This window comes from Diuraphis noxia, unplaced genomic scaffold (genome assembly GCF_037042655.1).
Source record: "Diuraphis noxia isolate RWA-SAM2 unplaced genomic scaffold, SU_Dnox_SAM2 contig0004, whole genome shotgun sequence".
NCBI classification, from domain to species: Eukaryota; Metazoa; Arthropoda; class Insecta; order Hemiptera; family Aphididae; genus Diuraphis; species Diuraphis noxia.
Window position 1 is genome coordinate 38,839,894 of NW_028301714.1, and position 20,782 is coordinate 38,860,675.

The following is a 20,782-nucleotide window of genomic DNA, read 5'->3' on the forward strand; positions in this document are numbered from 1 at the left end:
AACAAGGAACATAAATGTATTATATTTATATACATACAAACATGCTTACGTACGCATATATATATATGTATTTATATATTTATACGTATAAATATTTATAATTATTTCAAAGCAGACAAAAAATTCCATATTTATTCACCCCTATAGAATAAAACATTTTTTTCGTGACCCATTCACAAAGGAGAAAAGGAATATTTGTAGTGTCGTAAGCAAACAAAACTTAGTATAAACATTATAAATAAAATACCTTAAAAATTATTATTTTTAATTTTTACAATACTTATTATTTTTTTTATTAATAAAAGACAGTTTTATAACCTGTAGGTCCGTCTATATGCATACATAAGCTACGCTGTCACTTTTACGACACGGGATTTTAAAATTATTCATCTACTTGTCGTATGAAAGGCAAAATTAAAAAAAAATGTAGATGTTTTTTATTTGAAGAATATTATTAGAATACCTTAATAAATGCAAAGTCAAAATTCATAAGATTTTAAAATCTACAATTCAAAAATATTTACTTTGGTATTTCAACGTTTATTTTATTTTTCATGTGAGTTATCATTAATCAAATAATATTAGGCTCCAACATAACCATTGTTCTATCTATTTTATAAAATTATTCATAACAACCTTTTGACAATTACATAATTACAGTTATAACTTAACAAGGCCTAGTGTCATTAGGTACCTATAACCTATATGAGATGATTGTAGTTTTTACATTTAATTTTAATGGACGTTTTGTTGGGTTGTATTTTAGATAATCATTATTAATCAAAGAATATGTTATAAATGTGTTAAGGTATTGATGCCTGTGGGTGGTTTTTTTTGTTGTTATTTTTTAACATTTAATTTTTTTTATAAATCTTGTATTATTGTATGAATACTAAATTCAAAATATCTACTATAATAAAATGATATGCCAAACCTACATTTAAGACTTTTTTTTTTAAGTTTTAATTACTTCTCTTAAAGAATTTAAAAAAAAATCAATTACTAAATATTTAAATTGTAAAGAAAAACATAAAATACATATATAATTAAAATGATATGTGTCAAAATTATAGTTTAAATCAAACAATACGAATGGTTTTCAGTATCTTGAGTTATTTCTTAAGTTAATGGGGTAAATAGATGAAAACTGATCGATATGGTGTGATGATTTTTTTTCATATCACTTTTGTTATTTTTTAATTTTTAGTTTAAAATAGTACAAAGTTAAATAGACGCTTATGTTATTGTAATATTTATTGTCTAATTGTCTTCTTTTAAAAATAAATATAATTTTATCATTAAACAAAAACAATTTTTTTCTTTTAAAGTATCGGATACTAATATAACTTTATTATAACTTTTATAATTTAATAGCAGTGTAACAATAAATACTAAAATTCATAATACTTTAATACTATCAACTTAATTTCTTATGCTTATCCCTAATCTCTAGTTAAAAAGTAAAGATACTTAAAGATTTTCAATTAAATTGAGAACAATGACCTTTTAAAAATATTATATTTTATGTATCAAATTGTTTTAATTGGTCTTTATTTACCTTCTATGTTATAGTCATAACTTAATATATATCATTTGTATACCATTTTATTGGAATATTTTTCGTTAGAGGAAAAACTAATGTTGTTTTACTAATACATTTCATGTTGTATAATGTGTTGTTTTAATATAATATTATTATGGGTGTTGTAAACAAAAGATCCACGGATTATAAAATAAAATAAATTTAGTTTATGTTATAAAATAATAATTTTAATAACGAATATTAGTTACTCATACTTAATAAGCATTATACAAAAGTAATTAATTAAGTTGATAGCTTAATGAGGTTTTAGGAAGTTATATTTATCAATAATTTAAAACTCAACAATTAATCAAATTACAAACTAATACTATAATTTAACAGGGATACATTAATATATTTACATATTTTGATGAAAAACGTGTATTTTTTTTATAGAAAGCGATAATAAAACCATGGCCGATTAGAAAATAAGATTTTTGACTCCCATTTAAATATAAAATACTTATCATTCAAGTATTAAAACTATAGATTGTCAAGTTTAACCTACTGACTTGTAAAAAAAAATTACACATAAACAAACAAAACAAATAGTAACCAAACTTTCATTTATACATTGATTACTTTTAGTATTTCTTTTTTCTTTCTATTTTCTCAATATTATTTATTGCATTCAGGTTTTTCCCTTAAATACTATTTTATTAATAATTCCACCCCTAAAATAAATGCCACGTGATTGATGACGGATAATACGACTTAAGCTTTCAATGTTCTGTCTAAATGTCAATAGTAACAATACCTTCTCTTAAATTGTATTTAGGTTTTTCTGTGTCTATTTCTTCCAAATATTTTTTGTTACAAATATTCAACATAAATTATGGTTGTTTTTTAATGAATATAATATAATATATCATAAATAACACCAAATTTCTACATATTAATTCTGTATTTTTTTTTAAACATTTATCTAGCTTTACACTTCAAAGAATGATTAAAACAAAATTTTTTTTTTTACATTATTTAATTATAGAGCCACGTAGTCAGTGTGTCCTGTACATAAAGGTGGTGGTGGTGGGGGCGGTATATCGTCGGATGATTCACCACTATTAGAAAGTGATGACAAGTTCGTACAACTTCCCGTTGCTGTAATTCTTGGACCCATGTTATCATAATGTGGCATTACTGATTTTATAGATTGATGGTCTATTAATCGTTTTTTCCTCGGCATAGTGGCGTAGTAGGAAGAAGCTGCTGGAATATGATGGCTTGAGCTGGTACCAACACTGACGCTTTGTTTTTGTCTGTGTTTCATGTCAAGTAAGTCTGGGTACCTAGATTCAGTGTCAGGTGGTTCTTGGCTCACTGATACTGAAATAAATATATTTCCAAAACCACTGACTGATGGCAGAATACTAGTGGAAAATTCTGGTGGTGGTGGGTACAGCGACAAACTAGAGTTAGGATCATGACTCTCAATAGTTATGTGAACCGGTTGTTGATCGCATACGGCGGCCAATGGGATGTTTTGTAATGATTGTTCGATGAGCTCCAAATCCTGGCAAGAAGATCCACCAAGCATTTCACAACTTCCAGCTTGCGTAGTCGATATGCTTGCGTCGAGTAGTCGTTTGTCTGCATCACTGAAACTAGTACTTCCTTTAAAATTAGTCTTACTATCACGCCGTCCTCTCGATTTCTTTGCTTGGCATATACAACATATCAATCCTACCACAAATAACAAGACTGTAACACTAGTGGCCACACAAACTATGACCAAGTACATAGATTTAGATTTGCTTAATGTCGTAGCAACTGCTACTTCTGGTAAAGCTAAGGATACATTAGCAGACATTTGTCCACGTGAATTCCGAGCTTCACATGTAAATTCACCAGCCACTACATCTGAAATATTAAATATGTTGAGGGCGCTCCACATTCGATTGTTGTCTAGCCACGTGCGATTTTCATCCATTCGATCGGTATAGTTATCTATATTATGTCCATTGAAATACCAGCTGACTTCTGGCTCAGGATCTCCGGTCACTTTACAAGTAAAAGTAATATTACCAGCATCTTCTAGCACACTGTTTCTGTCAATCTTGACTATTGGAGGGCATGCAAACTCTTGTGGTTTTATATTCTCCCACCGACTACCGGACAATATATTTGGTTCAATACACGACAAAGGATGTGAGTATAAATTTGAGGAAACAAACCAGTTTCGAAAACTTCTTAAATGGCAATCACACACCCACGGGTTTCCATCCAAAGATAATGTTTTCAGTTTAGATATAGGTAAGAATACAGTTTCTGATAACCACTTCAATAGATTTCCGTTTAAATTTAATGACTCCAACGAAGACAAGTGCAAGAAAGCATCTCTATGAACTCGCTTAATTTGACAGTGTTGCAATTCTAAAGTTCGAAGATGCTGTAATATGGGAAATTGAACTTCTTTAATTTCAGTTAATGGATTTCCATTCAGATATAGTACACGAAGTCTTTCATTTCCCTGAAATGTCTCTTGGTGCAATGAACCAATCAAGTTATCACTGAGATCTAGCTCTACGAGTATTTTCAATTCTCTGAACGCATCCTTATGGACTTTGTGTATTCCACAACCACGTAGAAATACCCGCTGTAGATTAAGTAGCCCTACTTTTTTGAACGCATCCTCTGGTAAGTAGCGAAGGTTATTGGAGCTTAAATCAAGTACCTGCATGTCTGCATCTAGCGATAAAGGTATATCGGTAAAATCGGCGTCTTTGCACAATGCTGTTTTTTTCCCCGAGCTCCACTTGCATTGACATGGGGTCGGACAATCGGCCCAGTCTCCAAATGTTGTTCCACAATACACCAACACCATGACGATCAGCTGCACTGGCTGGCCACCGGGCATGGTCCACGCATTTGGTCATCTTATGGTCAGTACGTGTTGCCACATAGAGTCCTCCTACAACAATAACAATTTAAATTACTAAAATAATTATATTATTAAATGTATTATATATTAAATGTATGTATAATCCTGTTGAGAATTAATGAAATATTGATGTATTTTGATGAATGAATATCAGTGTTAAATTAATATTGATATCAAACAATTAATATGCTTAAATCCACACTGATCCTAGTTAATTTTATCATATGAGATATAAAAGATTTTTAAATAGATTTTAAATATTATTTGTGCCTCTATCAACTAACTTTCTTCTGTGTAACATAATAAAAATAACCTATTTAACATTTTATATAACTAATATGTTAAATAATATATACCTATTGAATATTAATAAATGTAAACTCTTATTATATTATTCTTAATACGAACTGTATATCCATTCATGTTATAATTATTTGATTCATCACTTATTCCAAACTTTGTAATTGCCAATTTTGGTATTAATTACCTTTAAATACATACATTAATAAAAGATAATCAAAAATTAATAGCTATTTTTATTGTGCATTCAAAATTATGAAAGTAAATTTCTGTATCTCACAGATTAGGCAGTATTCCGATTACAGTATTCGAAATACTTTTTAAATATTTATTTTTTTAAGTATTCAATACAGTATTTTGAATATTTTTTACAAGTATTCAGAATACTTTTTTAACGTCTAGTTACATTTAAAAAATAATTTCATCGTTTTTCCGTCATATAAATTGCTTTCGGACTTGTATATGTATATTTCTATCCAACATATTTTGTAGTAGTACATCATTTTGTTTTCTAATATTTTTAGTTTGACAGTAAGTAACTTAATATTTTCTAATTTTGTAGCAACGAGATAGCAAAGACGATAAGATTTAATTAATTTTTAATTTTTATATTAATTTGATCAGTGATGCAACCAGGAGGTAATTTATTTTTCATATGTATAACTCCCTTCCACAGGTTATTATAATGTTCATTTATAAACAATGAATTGGAAAAAAATCATATCGAATACATATTCAAAATACTTTTTTAAGTATCCGGAATATGTATTCTAAATAATTTTAAAAAGTATTTTGATCATGTCTGCTATTTGATTAAATCATGTAGACACTTTATCATAATATTTTCACTAATATTTGTTAAATTACTAAAATTATATAATTATATAAAAATGAGTTGAAAATATTTTATATAGTTAGGTGAGAATACATTATTATTTTGTTTTGGCAATAGATTCTAGCCTTAAAGAGTTCAACGATTGAAATCAGCTGTCATGCCACCGACTGTCGCCGTCTTATTTCGATCACAATTTCTAAGAAATGTGCATGGAATGAAAATAATCGGAGAAACTGGTAACGAACCAATGTATTTTATTTTTTGAATTCAAAATTATATATATATTAGATCACAAATAGTTCACTTTCATCCATTACTGACAAGATATGAAATTAATTATTGACCTTTTTTTATTGGCCTTGAGTTCCAAAAATATCAACATTAGCTATGTAAGGGTTGTAATTATAATATTTGAGTTTTATGTCTTAAATTATTCTAATCTAATAATTAAATAAAACTCTAAATGCGATACTTTTGTATATAATATATATATATATATATATATATATATATATATATATTTGTTATTTACTATTTAATATAGACAAATCATAATATTAATAATCTACTGCATATAAAAATTGAATTAAATTTTTTTGTTTGAATGTATATTGTAAGCTATACTTTTAAAGTATATTTATACATCAGGTATTTGTATGATTCATTTAATTTACATCTAATATTTGTATTCATTATGATGTTACTAAAATTTAATAATTTAATTTTTAGTTAATTCAAAACAAAAAAATTATACGTTAAACACAAATATATTTTTATTTTTTGTCATAAAACATGCATAAAATAATATGATTAATAGAAAATTATGTCTTAAGAATAAATTATGTCTGTAACAGAAAAATCATTCCTTTTGGTTGAAAGGCTAACTGAATAAAAGGAATTCAGATTTCCCTACAGGTTTGCAAGATACGTCATTTCGTTATATTCGTTAGTTTATCAGGAAACCAAACATTAACAAAGCGAAACACGATGCATTTAAAAACAGGTATGAGATCTGATTGCACTATTGTTTTTGGATGGTCAAAGTTTTCTGTTTTCTTCATTTCTGCACAAAAATAAAATACCTATACTAACATCGTAAAGTTTCGGAAAAAACTATATTTTCTATAGAAGTTATTATATTTTCATGTAACTGAGAAGAATTTGAAAAATCTATACTCCGGCTACTTTATTTTACTTTAGATACACCGGGATTGAATAACAACAATAAATAATTTTAAGAAACTCGTGTAAAATATAATATTTTAATGTATTCAGTAAATATTGAATGGAACTAAACGAAATAATATGTGCAAATCATAACTCAAAAGCAGTAATGCCTAATTAACAATAATTAGCTTCAACATACTAATTTAAAAATATAATATATATATATATGGCTTATAGTTAACAGTTCAAAGTCAAGGCTTTAATATTATCACTATCTATATATTTTTATATAAAATAACAAACTGTATATATACACGCCATATATTGGCAGAAATTATAAATATTTGTAATAGCTTGTGGCCTTCCTTATACATACACTGTGGTGTAACATAATTATACTGTTAGTGGCAACATGAAATTTTGCACTTTAATATAATATATAATATACATAGCGTGTAAATATAGTAACTATTTTTTCTCAGTGGTGTATATTAGATAGGTATGCGTACATATTTCGTTATAGACATTACTAAATGGGCAATGACTTTTATTTTTATTTATACAAGGTATTCTTAGGTTGCGCTATTTACATCTATAGTGATAATAATAATTATATGCATATTTTGATATTAATATATATACGTATACATATATAACATAAGTTAAAATAGTATTGTGCCACATAATCAGTAATGACTAATATTATATAATTAATTCATATTTGCTCAAATACCTCAAATCAACAAACAAATTTTAAATGACAAAATTATGTTTCCTCACATTATAATATTTTTTTAATGGTAAAAATGAACTAAAAATTAAAACCATACCTATTTAAAAATACTAAGTAGTGAAAAAAATACCAGAACTATTTATGTGTAGGAAAATTTAAGGTGAAATAATTGGACTATTAAAAACTCTTTTATAATTCTTGAACATACTATTTCTAAATATTGTTATTACAATACGTAAATGAATTTATAATAAACTAATAGTATTTATAAAATGTAACTCTTGGGTAACTTATATTTTTAATAAGGTAATTTGTACAATAATATTTCCTTTTTAACTTATAAACTGACTATTGTAAAATAATTCTAAAAATTGTATGTGTATTTACTATTTAGTATAAATATATACATATATCATTATGTATGACATAGAAAACAAAACACCTCGCCTTGAAATGTATAAATTGACTTTTAATATGAAAACTATTTATGATTATTCAACTATCTATGCAGATTTTCCAAGTAGAATTTAAGTACAAGTTACATTGAAAAAAATTCAATATGGGGTTTTAAGTTCTTTTTTCGTATAATGAAGTTTATAAAGAAAAAAAATATCATTTTAGGTACCTATATATTTTGTGGCTAGATAAACCAGCATAGAGGTTACTGTGAGACACAAGGTCATTTTGAAAAGTTAAAAATACATCTAAGAGGAATAGGTGAAATAATATAATCTGACGGATGATTGTTATATGGTGTGAGAAAAATTAAAAGGGTCGTCTCAGATAAACCAATTTGATGATGATCGTTCATGTGAAGTCTTATATAGTTGTATTGTTATTACTTTAAAAAAATATCTTGTGGTATAAATCACATATAGGTCATAGAATAGTATACTGCACGCATTTATTTTAACATGTAGTAAAACTTGCAAAACTGATAGAATATTTAATGTTAATTAATATTTTTGATTTATAAATAAATATGTGTTTAAATACTTAATAATTGACCAGAATAATTGTGTATCGTTAATCAATTTATGAACCTTTTATTTACATACAAAAAACTATGAATGGTAAGTCAAAAAAAAAACCCTATCTGATAATATCATCCGTCGTGATTTTTATTTTCAATAATATTCATTCAATATTCCAACATCTATTAATTTTTCAATGTGACCCAAATATAATTTCGAATGTAATATTAACGAATTATAAAAAATCATTTTTTTTTCATTTCCATTTCTATGACTTCAAACCTTTTTTTTAACCTACAGAGACTGCCAATGGTAAATATTTAAATCGAATCTAATTTTTTCAACAAAATGTTTTTTTGCAATCTCTCGAATTTCAAAATGTATAATTTTCATATTTAGAAACTTAATAAATTCACATGCACAATTTATATCGTATAAAATAATACATACGAACTATTTAACATCACTGGTTTTAAGTTTTCAACTTACATTTTATGTAAATTTGTATTCATTCATAATATTCGCTTAAGTTATACCTATATTAGATGCTGCGTTGGTCGTAATTTTGTCAATATTAATAACACACCTAAAAGCTGCATTATGCTGCCTCAAGAGAAATAAGTGTTTTGTTTGGAATACTTAGAAACTTGAATACATAAAGAGTATTTCAAAGTTGTATGCATTAAAGAGGGTATTGCGTACTAAACTGTTAATTGCTTATGGTATTGTGGTTTTATACTACGTATACACATCCTAAACCATTTAGGATCACTCCAAATATCTCTGTTATTCAAGATTATGGTCAAAGTGTATAGGAATTCTAAATCAAATGCAATAAGCATTATTATAAATACCTACGCATTTACTTATAGTAAGTTTATTATTTTTTAAGTAACTTTGGCATCAACATTATTATTCATATTCAACTACATTTGTTCATAAAACACGATTTTGATTTCCTAACTTTTTACAAATATGCTTAAAGTAGGTAGTTGGGATTTCAAAAAATAAGAAAATATTTGATCACAGTTAAATATTACTATTTATAATGTAATAATAGGTACATTATTACAATTGATAAGAATATTTTAATTATTAAGCTTATTTATAATAGTATTTTAAAATTTAGTAAATTTTCTTAGAGATTTTACCATTTTTACTATAAATACAAATTGCTACCTATGTTATAATATATACTATATTATTATAGTTTTGTTCTAAAAATAAACAAACTATTTAGTATTTTATTATTTTTTTTTAGTAATAACATACTTTATTATTATATCATAATTTATCACCAATTTTCAATAGAAATTTTTTTATAAGTCATATGATTAATTTTAAAATTGAGTTAAAACGATCAGGTGTGTATCCTTATACATGATTGTCTATGTATGATTATGTAAAATTATATCTTATCAATACAAATTTAACTCTATATAAGAAAATATATCGTCATAAAACCATGATTATTTTCTTCGTTCAAAATTTCAGAATATAAAAAATGGCTTGATATAATGATATAAGTTAAAACTATTAAAGTTGCTAAAATGCTGAATATTTATTACTTTGTTGGCTGGAGCTATTACTTATACAAAAGAAGCGAAGGTTGACTGGTGATCACCTCGGTTGCAATAAGGTGCACCATGTACAAACTTGTTCGATTGATATATTCTTGACACGGGCTAAGATAGAATGGACTGGAAACGAGAGCCAAATTACTGAGACGCTTAATTATCTATACTGTATCGAACGCTAGGTACCTAACTTAATCTTTAGGCTATATTTGTCATATAAACTAGAGAGCCGGTCCCACCACCCACCGTCCCGTACGTTGACATTTCAATCTATTTCAGTTCGTGATCCACAATAACCATATTATATGCTTATCTGCAGTAGTAACGACACTTGATAAATAATCGGGAACAGTATAGGTAATTCACTTTTGATACTTTGTGGTTATTACAAATAAGTAAAAAATAATGTACCAGTAAATTTAAAATAAATCATGAGCACAGTGGCTATCAACACGCTGGCTCTTTTCCATAATAGCAACAACATGGGTGTAACCATTTGTGTCGATCGATTCCACAAGGCTTTTGCATAGTTAAATAAAAATAATACAGTCAATGATTTTAGTAAAACATATTCTTACATACTTAATAATATGTATATAGTATCTAATTTTTAGAATTTGAGACAATATTTAAATATTAAATAAACATACATATCTGATAATTTAACTGTTGGATGACAATTATTATATAGTTACCTGCTTGGATTATATCACTTAACTATTTACTATATTTACCATCATAGTATCTTAACAATTAAATTAATTACATACAAAATGATTTGAATTTTTCTTTAATTATATAATGATTATCTATCCCATATTTTTTTTTTTTTTGGATATTTGTAATTATTATTTGCTTTTCAATGAGATTTTTTATTAACAGATATTTAAAACTTAAATGAATAACGAAATATTATATTGATGTACCTACCTACATTAAAAGTGATGAGATACAATTTCCCATAATATTTTTTCTCTGAATCCAGTATTTTTTTTTTTTAAACTGTACTTAGGTGCTATACCAAAGTTATTAATATTAAAAACTTTTTAATACAAAATTTAAATTTCATTTTAAATATAATGTATATATTATTATAACTCAACATTGCTTATATCTTAAATAAATTGCATACCACCCTAATATAGGTAGGAATATAATAGCTAAATATTTAGCATAAAACAATAATTGTATATTGTTTAATGGTTTTTATTTATTTATTTTTATATTTTAGAACATTCATCATAACTATTACAGTTCGACTATTATATTATACAAATATATAATATTAATATACAATATTAATAATACAGATAATAATAACATAACCAAATTAAAAATTAAAATATTTAATAGTTAATAGTTAAAATAAATAATAGGTAATATTATTAACTAGATATATTTTCTGTCAAAAGTTTTAAATACATTTTAATATAAAAAACATTCGAGAGTTGTAAGAAATTTAAAAAAAAAAAACAGTTGAATTGGTGGACTGGTGAAATTTAAAAATGCCCGTTTAATGAACTGTCTACAACATAATCACATGTATCTATAATATCAAAGTGTTCAACGTTGTGTATTTATATTAGGTATATTTATAATAGGTTTTCTATCATAACCATTTAATTATATTTCACAATGAAAATATGATAAATATTTCTGATTATAATTCAGATCAATATTACCATTTTAGAAAATAATTATGACTGTCTGGCGTCTAGTTACCAGCAATGTAAACCAGTTGTGACTCACTGGATTATCGTACAAAAAAATAAAAATATATAAACAATAATATAATTAATTTAAATCAATAAAAATATAACTATAAGTTATTATTAACATATTAATCGTTAAATACCTAGCATGCATTTTTCCGCATGGGCTAAATGAGTTATGATTTATGTAATAAACTTAATAATACCAAACCATTGTATTTCTAAAAATAATTTTATATTATAATAGTGTTTTTTTTTTTCTAAGTTTAAATCGAACCATCGTGGATTCATGGATATTTTTTATCGAATATCTAATAATAAGAAAATATCCAAATGATTTTTAACCAAATTGAAAAAAGAAAACTGTTAGGCATGTAACTAACTGAAAAAAATACCTACTGACTAATCGTGTACTAATCATATTTCTTAAGAAAAAAATCTCGTAATAATTATTAATTAATTCATTTTTGCGTTAAAAATAAAAAGTAAGTACATGTATACTAATCAAACTTTATTGTATAATTTTTGCACATAATGCAGCGGCAACTTTACCAAGTAAATATATAAACCTATATGTTTCAGATATTTGTCATCGTATGATAAAGTATAATATGTTTTGTGATAATATTATTATCTGTTGAGTGATTTATTTCTTACATTTTTTTTTTTTTTTTATATATATAATTAGAAAAATTCGATACCTATAGCGCCTGATAATATTATAGAAACCAACTATAACTTACGGGATACCAGTTTCTGTGAGATTATATTTTATTGTACAACATTATAATTAATTATTAATGCTAGTTATCAAATTAAAAAACTAATAATTATTTTTCTCATTGGAACGCTGCTAGGTCATAACGTTTTACTTTATGGTCTGATTTACTGTAACCAGTTGTTTTTTATAACCCAATGGAATTACAGTCAGAATTTTAAGTGGATATTTATTTTTTCACAAGCAAGTGTTTAATGAAATATAGTAGTTGGAAATCCAATAAACCGAATTCAGGTGTGTTTTAATATTTTCCATCTTTTGGAATGTATGCTGAGCATTAATAAATATACTTCAAAATGAAATATTATGAAATGACAATGAATTACAACAAGCAGACAATAATTATGTTATTAGATAAACTAAGTATTGATTTATGAACTTCTATAGTTTGTCGTAAGTAGTACATATATACTATATAGAAGTTGTTTGAAAACCACACTGCCATTTGTCCCAACCACAATATTGGACCTAACACATTTATATGATAATATAATATTATTATTAAATCCGTTGGTGGCTACTACCACAGTGGACTTTAATACCACATTGGTCTGACCTATACAGTGGTGATCCCTCCACTACTGACAGAAATGGCAAACCGGTTGCCACTTTGCATTAAAAAAAACTCGATTCATAATTATAAGTCTCATTAATAATATAATTTCTCTGTTCTCACCATCATGTGAGCTTGGAAATATAATCAGACCGAACACAATATTAGTGTTAAATGCCAGCATAATATTAAAGAAATCGTAAATCTAGAATATTAGGCAGAATAAAAACAATTTAAATAAGTGATAGTCAAAATATCTCCCAGATATACATCATATTATTGGTATTGATCGTAACTATATTTAAATAACTCAAAAATATCTATCTTAATTTCAATATAAAGTTTATAATGAAATAACCATAATAAATAAGTATGTATACTATAGTACATTATATCAGAAAAACGTATATGGCATCGCACTAAAAAATAAAATTTAATAATACAGTTTATAATTAAATAAAACATTATTTTGACATAAGCTGAGAATATTGTTTGCAATATTTTTAGGTTTTGTTAAAATGATTTGTCGACAAGACCATTATTCTGATCTTCTAGAAAATAACCATTTTAAGTTTTTTCGGCACCGTTTTGTCGGTGGTGTTCCTCGTAACAGATTTTTAATTAAACACATTATATAATATTATAAAGTTTAGTAATTTAAGTTTTTGAACATGAAAAAAAAAATATATATATATATATATATATATTATGCGTGTATTTGTCTGCACTCCGCACGTTGCATTATTAATGTATGTATATATACAGAATAACGAAACTGATATAGCTTTTAAAAATTACTTTTCAGTTTTCCAGTAAGGAATATATATATACATATATTTTTGTATGTCAATTTAGTTTTTATGGTAAAATTAAATTATATATTACCCTAAAATATTTTTATATTTAATAAACAACTTTAATATCTAAAAAAACAAAATTGTATTTTTTGTATGATTTAAAATTTATTTTAAGAATTTAGATACAATTAAACATTTACATTTATGGTTTTGTTAAGCAATAATTTAAAATTATTAAAATGTGTTATTGAAAATGTTTCTTGTTTGTGCAAAAAAAATGTGTTTAATTTGTTTAATAAACCAAGTTAAATTAATGAAGTATAATATTATTGATTTTAAAAAACCATTTTGGACAATGGATTAGAAAACGTACTTAGTAAAAAAAAAAAAAAACTATTAAAAATTCATAACATGATATATTTTATTAGACAGTTAAAATATATATCTTTATCATTCAAGATTACAAATCAAACATACTTATACATAAAACTAGGTTTTCTTATTGTGATAAAGGGAAATTAGGTCAATTTTAGAAATAAACGCAAATAAAAATAATCTAATACTTGTAGTGATCACGTCGCCTACAGGTATCAGTAGTCAAGGATGAAGTTGGAATGTGACTCTTGAGTTAATTTAAACAACGTTGTATTCTTCTTAGTTAGACTGATTGATTATTTATTTTGACAAAACATATATTTATTTATCAACATGAAAACTGAATTTTATTTAACAAGTTAAGTATTCTGAATGCCTAGAATAAATTCGGTTTGACTCGAATATTTTCTAAGTTCAGAAAATTAATTTATGAGAATTTTTCTAAGTCCAATTTAATAAATTAAAGAACAGACTGGCATGAAGGTGCTCTGGCTAGTCTGGTCAAGTCGCGTCTGAATACAGGCCGTTTTGGGGTCTCTTATATAGTACTACCCTCAACTCCCCATAGTCTACTTGCTCTTGTCGCTGTTCTCACGGATGTGGTATAATTATCTAGACTGACGGAAATGTTACTCGCCCACATACAAGCCAAATGTGCATCACATGCAGCTGCAGACCTCGATAATTTATATTATTATTAATATTATTATTATGTAAAAATATATATTATGATATTTCATTATAACATTGGTTCTTGGAACTTTTGTATTGATGTATAACCCCACGCCTTGTGTACCCCTATCAATGATCTTTTATAGTCGTATGACCACATGATTCCGTGTTTCCCTAATGTTAATGATTTCCACGAAATGCTTTCCCTCCTACAATTACAAAGTTCGTCGCACCCTACCCTAGCTTGGTTCGGCGGGTACCTAGTTGATCGTGAACTATACAATGCGGGACGCTAGTCCATAGCATACTATTGAAAAAGGTTTAGTTAATTAATAAAGTAAGGCTAATGCAATTAAAGAATAAGAAATATTAACTTAAAATGTTAGTGAAAGTGTCAATACTATAAAGAGTTATAAGTGAAATTTTTAGTTCAAAATATAAATTTTTGTTTTACTGGTATAGCTAAGACTACGAAACATTTATTTCTAGTCTTAATCAGAAATAGATTGTACCTTGCTGTGCATATTTATTTATTCGTTGACTTTTATCATCATAACGATGATATTGAAAACTAAAATATTTACATTTAATACCAATTTAATTAGGGATATTTAGGTATTATTTTTAATCTTGTATTCCTGTAAATGTTAGCTTTCCATAAATAAGGGACATCAATGTTATACTGCTAAAAGTTGTTTGAAGAATATTCTTAGACTTATAAAATTATAAGACTAGTTAAACTGTCGTGTAATATAATATCATAAATAAAATGTTGATATTTATTTTTATTAAAGTTAAAATTAAAAATTATTAAAAACGAAAATACCTCAAAACAAACGGTGACTAAAATTTGTTAAATTCTTAAACACGAATGTTCAGATTTTTTAACACTATTAACAAAGAAAGAAAATACGTTAAAGAGATATGAGTTTTATACGAAAATTTGATGTAATTTATAATAAGTTTAATTCATAGTTACGTACTTTGATATTGAATAGAGAAACTCGATTATAAATTTTATCTTGCCATCCGTTGTGGTTTACGATCGATATGCTATTGTGTGTCCCATTTAATAACGTAACGTTAGGCGATGTACGCAAAATATTTTCCAAAACTTCTAAAAGTTAAAAGGAAGAAAGAACTAATGAAACTTTTGTTGCTAGTCATATTTTAAAGTCAACAATATATTTTTTTCGGGCTTATATTATTTTTCTTTTATTTAACAATATTTCTCTTGCATATTTTAGACATTTCGTTTTTCTTTTATAATAATTATTAAATAAAGTGACCAAGTGTTACCACGTTGCCCACGGCTCACCTCATCGCAAGCAGTAGTAACTCTATTATTTATATTAATGTTAACTAGACAATAATGAGATAAGATTTTAAGATCACTTAATTAACCACTGTTCTAATTCTGTTGGGAACTGCAAAGAAATTTAGTCATTTTTTTTAATTATTGATTTTGTTAATTGTTTTATATAGACCAATGAAGTTATGATACTTAAACAACTTTTTCACTTATCTTGAGTATGTAAACTTAAAAAATACATTTAATTACAATATCTTGTAACGCTAAAATCAATAAATAATAATAATCATACACCACAGTACACACTTTAGAATATTTTAAGATTAGCAAATCTCAATATAAGTGTTTAGTATAATATTATAAAATTGATTATGATCAAAATAATATGTATAATTATTGTTTTAATAATTCATTAAAATTTTAAAATTACATTTCTTATTATAGTGACATTTATGACTAACAATAATGTAATTTAAAAAGCCGTTATATACCGTACCACAATAATGGTCATCACAAAAAATTTAAAATAACATTTTTGATGAGTGAAGATATTAATACATTTTTTAATTAGGTATCTTTTGTTACTATTGAACTTGAATGATAGCATTTTGTAACTAAAAAAATCCATAATTTCAAAAGTAGAGTATATAATATATATATATACACATACACATTATATTTAGAACAAACCATTTCTATTTTTATCCATCTTAATATTATAATCAACACAATTTTATAAAATGTATCAGGTTCTTCTACATAAAGTTCTACAATGATCTCAAATTAGTTAGGTAGGTAGTCGAATTTCAAACTTATTTTGCGTTTTAAAATTTCAGGATTTTTAAGGGTACATTCATTGTTATTATTTTATTAAATTTTAACTTATTACAATAATAAATGCACAACAAGAATAGTCTTCCCCTTATTTTGTTATGTCATTCAATTCTCAAAAACCATGGGAAATAAATAGGGGTTATAGGAGGAGATGAATATTTTTGAGAATTTATTTTAAAATACAATTTTTAGTTTTTTTAAAGATATATTTTATAGGATTTTTTAATAATCTATGTTATTTTTTTTTTAATTACTCACACTCTAATATTGTTTAAATTAAATATTTAAATAAATTACAATGCCCCATACATAGCTTAAATTTTAAGTTGTTTATATGTTATTTGGTATAATAAAATTTTATATTAAACAAATTTTAAAAATCTGTACTCAATATTGTTTTATCAGAAGAAAACTATTTGAAAAATTACTTGTATCCGAATTCTAAGAAAAAAGTTTTCCAATTTAATTAAAAATAATTATACGATTCTATCTTGCGTCAAGATAAGTAAAATGAGACAATTGACCAACAACCAGTGTCTGTATCTTGCCTGCTTTGTAGTTTTGATTACATTTCTATATAAATTAATACCTATAAAATTGTCAAGGAAACTAAACTTTCATTATGATGCAATTGAATGATGTAATTCAACTAGTTTCTATTTTCTTTTTTTAGCAAAATATAAATTTAGTTTAAAACTAGGTATAATTGATTATAAAATGGTATTTCAATATAATTTATACTACTTAAATGTTATACCAATGTATCCATATTTACGGGTTTTATAATTTTAAAACTATTTTAGAAATGTTTGTGCAATTAATAAGAATTTAATAGATTTATTTTTTATAACATTTTTATTTATAAGCCAAAAAGCTTGTAAATTGAATAAAATTCTTTGTAAAAGTTGTTCTTACAGAAATGTAAAAATATCGATAATTAATAAACACTCAGTCAAATAAAATTATTTTATTTGTATCAATTTGATCTCTAATCTAATATATCTGTTAAAAAAATATATATCACGGACTAAGATATATCTTAGTATATCTTAGTCCGTGATATATATATATAATATTACAACAAAACTATTGGCTCACACAAATTTGCGTTTGATAAAAAAAAATAATATATTTATACCTATATCAGTTATGGGGTTCTGCAATGCCATTCAATACCAAAACGTTTCAGGTGTTTCAATCAATCTGTCTACAACTAGTAATATCTTATCCTAAGTACTTTACAAGGATCTAAAAATGTATATCCTTAACCAATTAGCAAAATTATATTATTTTAAATTTCATAATAACTTAAACTCTCATAGTAACTCATTCAAACAACTACCCTCCTTCTCATTTTCTGACAATGTACGTAGAAGGTTCAAAATATAGTGGACTAGAGACCTACTAAAATAACAAAAAATCAACAATAATATGTATACACTATACAGTATTAAATTAGGTACCACTGCTGAGTTCCTTCCAATAAATAATAATCTGCTCTCATACTAGTTTTAGTATGAACTATCAAATTTGTTAACTGTTCAAATTCTATTATTTAAATTGTAAATAATTTTAATACTGAAAAAAAATCAAATACATAGGTCATGATTGTTATTTATTAAATAAAATATAATAAACAGTATCATCTGTAAACGTTGATTAGTTTCTACAGAATTTCTAAATAATTGTTGTATTAATCACATTTTTATTTACATCACACATAAAAATCGTCATGCTTGAGCTTACAAGTATATAATTAGTAAAAGATGTAGACCATTGGCTTAAATACAAAAATAGTATATAAACAAAATAAAAATTATCAATGAACACGATTTAAATCTTTTGAAATACAAAACACACTTTCTTAATTTAAATAAAAATAAAATAATCTTTATCATTATAAAGAATAATTAAAATATAATTAAATATTTATTAGTAGGAAAACACTTTTTCAATATCGTCATAATATATTATAACTATGTTAGATCGATCGGATATCCAACAGAAATAATCTTTAACTGCTGTATCGTGAATAAATAAAATATAAGTATCACTTTTCAATATGGAATCGATGGTTTATGAAATCATATAAATCACTCAAATATTCGAATTTCGCAGAGTAGGATATTTAGAAAAAGATGGCGAAATACTATAAGTTTCAATCGCCATGTCCTCATAACAATGACCTAATTTTGTTTTGGATAATTTATTGACGTCCAAATAACTTTATTCACATTTAGTTTTGTGACTCAGTAGATTATACGGTAACAAGATATACACTATACACATATAGATTGCTTATAGATGTATAACATTGAATGATACATTGCGTGCATTTTGAAACATTTATTTTAGTATCTGTTAAATTTAGTATAGCGTTGATCTGAACTTCACAATAAACTTAATTTTAAATCATATAATATGAAGTAGATACAGCATACAGCACTAAACTTCATATAAAATACAGTTCATTTTATGATAAATTGCTTATTATGCTAGTTTTTTTTATTTTTCAATCCCATTTTATTGAAGAGTGTGTTTTACAAATATATTAGATAGCCTGTAATTTTTGGTATCAACATTTTCCCCGTATTTAAATTATATATATATTTTTTTTTGTTGTTCCTTGGTATTAATCAACTTAAGGAATTCAATGTTATTATCATATAAACTATGTATTATATCAATAATTCCACAAATCATTTTCAACTATCGATAATTTGACACGAGTATTATATATATATATATATATTTAGTACACTTCAATCAAAAATCATAAGACATAATTTTAGAGAATTTATTAAGTAGGTAGTGTAATACACTATCTAACAATTGCGTATAGTTAATAAATACGCTGATCTCTAATTTTTATACTGCAATTGAATTTAATTTAAAAATAAAAATATATTAATTATTTTACTAGTATACTGTATTTTTTTTTTTTTTTAACGATTACATAAATATTTAAAAACCTTATGACTATAAGTTATAACACTAATATAATAATTTTACATCAGATTAAAGCGTAATTATTTAAAGGTAGGTAGACATTTGCAACATCTTACTATTTTATTCATAAATAATAAACTAATAATTAGTTATATTTAGAAGAACACGCCTAAATTATATTATCTTAAACTATTGTTTTGTGTGGTTTTAATTTTAATTATATTTTTATAGTAAAGGTTTTGTAGTAATTGATTACTGTGTATTAGATATAAGATATATTTGATTTAAAAACAAAATAATCGCTAATTCGCTATTGTTGTGCCACAGCTTTAAATTTAAAAAAAAAACCTTGGCGCCAAGTTACTAATATATAACAACTATTACGTATGTATGGTGACTATTGACCAACACTTAGGGGATGTGGTTAAGTTAATTATATTTAAGTTTTCGATGAATTGGTTAGAAAACATTGATTCTCCATTGCAATTAGAACCCAACAAGGTGGGTAATAGTAATAAAACTAAACTGCAACACTGTGGTCAGCTTAAGAACTATATTTTGAATTGTACTTGTTGAGGTAAATAATTAAATGTGACAGGACTCCATGATTAATGCAAGAACAAACATTAAACGATAAATACATTTATTTTATTATATATTAATGAATTAATTTGTAATTTAATATTCTTATGATTCTTTTTGCTTACCATATTTAGATACGATTTGGCGTTAGTCTTATTTTGGCGGATTG

The 20,782-nt window shown here is 25.1% G+C and overlaps 1 protein-coding gene across 3 annotated transcripts in view; it reads right to left on the reverse strand.

Annotated features, from left to right (window-relative positions):
• Positions 1 to 2,467: 2,467 nt before the first annotated feature.
• The window catches only part of LOC107163241 (uncharacterized), a 147,858-nt gene continuing 129,543 nt past the window's right edge, over positions 2,468 to 20,782 (reverse strand). For all 3 annotated transcript variants that reach the window (XM_089227129.1, XM_015510551.2, XM_089227130.1), the window contains one exon: positions 2,468 to 4,493. In XM_089227129.1, coding sequence (XP_089083255.1) covers positions 2,565 to 4,439 — 1,875 coding nt within the window. In that variant the 5' untranslated portion in view covers positions 4,440 to 4,493 and the 3' untranslated portion in view covers positions 2,468 to 2,564. The remainder of the gene's footprint in view (positions 4,494 to 20,782) is intronic.